This window comes from Sus scrofa, chromosome 1 (assembly GCF_054392235.1).
Source record: "Sus scrofa isolate SSC_HxYL_T2T_F1_AM1 chromosome 1, Sscrofa_HxYL_maternal_Yorkshire_Landrace_v2.0, whole genome shotgun sequence".
Taxonomy (NCBI): Eukaryota; Metazoa; Chordata; class Mammalia; order Artiodactyla; family Suidae; genus Sus; species Sus scrofa.
The window spans coordinates 276,456,603-276,461,784 of NC_139383.1; the positions used below are offsets into that span (position 1 = coordinate 276,456,603).

The following is a 5,182-nucleotide window of genomic DNA, read 5'->3' on the forward strand; positions in this document are numbered from 1 at the left end:
CATAGGCAAAACACTCTCTGACATCAGCCTCACAAATGTTTTCTCAGGTCGGTCTCCAAAAACAACAGAAATAAAAGCAAAAATAAACCAATGGGACCTAGTCAAACTGACAACTCTTGTACAGCAAATGAAACCAAAATGAAAACAAAACAGCTTACAGAATGGGAGAAAATAGTTTCAAGTGATGCAACTGACAAGGGCCTATTCTATAAAATATGCAAACAACATACATAACTCAACAGCAAAAAAGCCAACAACCCAATGGGAAAATGGGCAAAAGACATGAATAAACATTTCTCCAAGGTAGATATACAGATGGCCAACAAGCACTTGAAACAATGCTCAACATCACTGATTATTAGAGAAATGCAAATCAAAACTACCATAAGATAACACCTCACACCAGTCAGAATGGCCATCATTAATAACTCAAATAATGAATGCTGGTTGGGGTGTGGTGAAAAGGGAACCCTCCTGCACTATTGGTGGGAATGAGAGCTTCTACAACCACTATAGAGAACATTATAGAAGTACCTTAGCATACTATGCATAGAACTATGATATGACTGCGCAATCCCACTCATGGGCAAATATCCTAACAAGCCTATTCTTAAAAAACACACATGCACCTGCATGTTCATTGAAGCATTATTCACAATAGTCAAGACATGGAATCAATGCAAATGTCCACTGATAAATGATTGGATTAGAAAGATGTAGTATGGAATACTATGGAATACAATGGAATACTTCTCAGCCATAAAAACAACAAAATAATGCCATTTGCAGCAATGTGGATGGAAATAGAGATTCTCATCCTGAGTGAAGTAAGTCAGAAAGTGAAAGAAAAATACTGTATCACTTATATCTGGAATCTAATATACAGCAGAAAGGAAACTTTCCACAGAAAAGAAAATCATGGACTTGGAGAATAGATTTGTGTTTGCCAAGGGGAAAGGGCAGTGAGTGGGAGATACTGGGAGCTTGGGGTCAATAGATTCAGACTGTTTCCTTTGGGATGGTTTAGCAATGGGTTATTACTGTGTAGCACTGTGAACTCTGTCTAGTCACTTATGATGGAACATGTAATGTGAGAAAAAAAGAATATATACATGTATGTGTAACTGGGTCATGATGCTGTACAGAGAAAAACTAATAAAAGGTAAAAAAATAGCATGATCTCCCATAAAGAAGAAACACTTCCATCATCAGCCTGCCTTCAGGCTCAAACTACACCTTTTCCCTGGGTTACCAACCTGCCAACCTACCATACAGACTACACTTGATAGCCTCCACAATTACATTAATCAATTCTTTAAAATAAATCTAAATGGGTAGAAGATATAAACAGACAATTCTTCAAAGAGATATGGATGGCCAAAAACACATGAAAAGATGTTCAACATCACTCATCATTAGAGAAATGCAAATCAAAATCACTCTGAGGTACCACCTTACACCAGCCAGAATGGCCATCATCAAAGAGTCCACGAACAAGAAGTGCTGGAGGGGTTGTGTAGAAAAAGGAACCCTAGTACACTGTTGATGGGATTGTAAATTGGTGCAACCACTATGGAAAACAGTATGGAGATGCCTCAGAAAACTAAACATAGAACTACCATTTTATCCAGCAATCCTACTCCTGGACATCTATCCAGAGAAATCCATGACTCGAAAAGACTCATGTACTCCAATGTTCATTTCAGCTCTCTTTTCAATAGCCAAGACATGGAAACAACCTAAACATCCATCAACATAGGAGTGGATCAAGGATATGTGGTACATATACACAATGGAATATTACTCAGCCATTAAAAGGAATGAAATACCAGCATTTAAATCTCTCTCTCACTTATACACACCCCTGCACAGATACACATCGTATTGGTTCTATTTCTCTGGAGAACCTTGACTAATACACCTTCTATGACCTTAAGAGCCTTACAAATCTTGTCCTCTGATATTTCTAAAACTTATCATGTACCATCCATTCCCTACTCAGCCCTGTCCAGCTATAGAGGTCCCCTTTATATCCCTGGAATAGCCAGGCACCATCTCACCTCAGAGTATTTCTAGGTGCCAATCTCCTTGCTTTTGCCCAGGTATCACCATGAGTCATTTATCTGTCTTCACCAATGTCTTTGTTTGGATGTTACCTTCCCAATGAGCTCTAACTGGACCAAATGTTTTTAAATTATGAATCTGACCCCATCATACTTTCTCCCCCCTTTTTATGCCTCCTTTATTAATAATGGATTTTACCTGTCAAAAACCTAGATTTTATTTATTTCAGGAATAGAATACCATCTTCCATAGAGCTTTCATCCCAAGTAAAAAATGATGACAATTTTAAAAATAAGTAAAGCTTTTGGTTGTTAGAAAATTAAAACTTGGTATGGAAAAAAAAAGGAGCATGACGAGCTGCATCAGGAGTGCTGGAATATAAACTCTAAAACAGGATACATTTTTTTTAACTTGTATTCCCAGAATGTAGAATAGTCATGCCAGAAATATTTTTGAGTGCATAAATGGTAAATCCATGCATTCAGTTTTTCATATTAGATGTAAGATCTCTCGGGGACATGACACTCATTTTTTACAGACTAAATTTAATCCACTATCTATAGACTATTCTCAACACAAAAAATCCAATTTACAGGGGAAAATCAGTCTTCCTAGAATGGGGAACTTTGGTAATTGTATTGACTATGTTGTGTTTGCCTACTATCACAGCCACAGTAAAATTAAATTTTCTTTACGTTTCTGCAAACCATCCAAAATACTTTATTAAGTAAATTCTTCATTGTGAAGATAATTATTCTGGACTTTACTAAAACTAAACCCGAGAAATTAGTGTTTGTTGCTATGGAAGGCAAGAAACCAAGACATGGAACCAACTTAAATGTCCATCAATAGATAATTGAATAAAGAAGATGTACAATTATGCAATGGAATATTACTCAGAAATAAAACAGAATAAAATAATGCCATGTGCAGCAACATGGATGAACCTAGAGTTTATCACGTAAAGTAAGCCAGACAAAGACAAATATCATATGATATCACTCATATGTGTGATCTAAAAAAAATGATACCAATTAAATTAGGTACAAAACAGAAACAGACCAGCAGACATAGGGAACAACTTATGGCTACTAAAGGAGAAAGGGAGAGGGATAAATAATGAGTTTGGAATTAACATATACACACTGTTATACATAAAACAGGTAATTAACAAGGACCAGTCATATAGCACAGGTAACTAGACACAATAATTTGCAATAACATATAAGGTAAAAGATTCTGGGGAAAATATGTATATAATTGAATAACTTTGCTATACACTTGAAATTAACACAGCATTGTAAGTCAACTACAAATAAATAAATAACATTTAAAAAAATTAAAAAATCAATGCCCAAGAATAGATGACCATAATAAAATTTAAAATATATATGAACTTCAAAAAAAATTGTAAATCCAAATATAATAATATAACATACTGAAAAAACAAACTTTAAACACACACACATACACAAAACCACACACACACAAAGGAGTTTGGGGTTTAGAAGACCACAAGTAGAATGTGTGTTGTGGATAATGTCATACTTAGGCTATGGAAGAATAAATAGACAAGAGATATGACTAAAGGGAAAGAAATTGAGCTAATAACAATGACCATTTAAAGGAAAGTGAGGAAACTGCTAGAGACATGGGTGATCAACACACAACTTTTTAAGGTATTTCTGACAAGGTCAGTGAGTAAAATAAGAACATGGTTAGATGATTCTCAGTTGGAAAAAAAGTTATTGTTTCTTAAAAGAATCCTCAGAGCCAATGTCATGTCTCTGTTTCTCAGGCTGTAGATGAAAGGGTTCAGCATGGGGGTGACCACTGTGTACATCAAGGAAACAATGATGTCTTTGTCATGGGACTGGCCTGATGAGGAGGAAAAGTACAGGGCCATAACTGTCCCATAGAAGAGAGACACCACAGAGAGGTGGGAGCCACAGGTGGACAAGGCTTTGCAGATCCCTTTTGTAGAGGGTACCCTCAGGATGGAGAGCCCAATGCGGCTATAAGAGACCAAGATGCCACTCAATGGGACAACAACAACTGCAGCCCCTGCAGTGAATATGACCAGCTCATTGAGAGAGGTGTCTGAGCAGGACAGCTTGAGTAGGTTGGGGAGGCTACAGAAAAAGTGGGGAATGATGTTGTCAGCACAGAAGGACACCTGGGCCAGCAGGAGGGTGTGAAGAAGGGCACTGGCACAGGAGACAATCCATGAGCCAGCCACCAGCAGAGCACAGACTCCCTCTCTCATGATGGTGGTGTAGTGGAGAGGGTGACAGATGGCCACATACCTGTCATATGCCATTACCATGAGGAGGAGATTGTCAACACAACCAAAAAGTAAATAAAAATACACCTGTGAGATGCACCCTGGATAGGAGATAGATGTGTTTTGGGTCTGCATGTTTGTCAGCATCTTAGGGAGAGTGACAGAGGAAAAGGAGACATCTGTGAGTGCCAAGTGGCTGAGGAAGAAGTACATGGGCGTTTGGAGGTTAGAGTCCAGCCTGATGAGCAGGATGATGAGCAGATTCCCCAGCACCGTGGTCAGGTACATTCCCAGGAAGAGGGCAAAGAACACGCCCTGCTGCTTTGGCCAGATGGGGAGCCCCAGGAGAAGGAACTCAGATACACTGCTCTGGTTCTCCCTCCTCATGCTGACTTTCTCTGCTGGGAATGCAAAATTCTTGAAAATATTAAGGTCTCTGAATTAATCAATTTTAGCATTCAGATAAAAAAAGTATTTAATTTTACAAAGTGGAAAACTTAACCTGTTTCTCAAATATTCCTTATAAAGTTTACAAATAAGGTAATTAGAAAAATTATCAATGAGGGAAGGTTAAAACAGCCACCTTTTCTTGGTTCAAAAATAAGATAGAATTTGTGCATCTGTGTTGCTGAGGACTAGTGCACAGAAATGCTGTCTCAGCTTGATTGTTGCCCCAAGAATGTTTTTCAGTTCCTGTTCCAAATCATCAACCACTGCCCAGAAACCTGTAGAAGATTTGATTTCAACAGCCACTATTACATTTCAGATGGGAGGCAGACTTTTCAAAGAAAAGAATGCAAAGTATGGTATCGTATTTGTTAAAGAATACTAATT

At 37.8% G+C, this 5,182-nt stretch overlaps 1 protein-coding gene across 1 annotated transcript; it reads right to left on the reverse strand.

The window, feature by feature from the left end:
• Nucleotides 1-3,793: 3,793 nt before the first annotated feature.
• LOC100521356 (olfactory receptor 1J4-like) lies at nt 3,794-4,735 on the reverse strand. Its single transcript, XM_021085329.1, has one exon. The coding sequence runs from the start codon at nt 4,733-4,735 to the stop codon at nt 3,794-3,796; it is 942 nt and encodes a 313-aa protein (XP_020940988.1).
• Between the last annotated feature and the right edge of the window lie 447 nt (nt 4,736-5,182).

Excerpts from the sequence above, each read along its gene's own strand:
- LOC100521356 (XM_021085329.1), bottom strand. The coding sequence starts at position 4,735 with ATGAGGAGGGAGAACCAGAGCAGTGTATCTGAGTTCCTTCTCCTGGGG.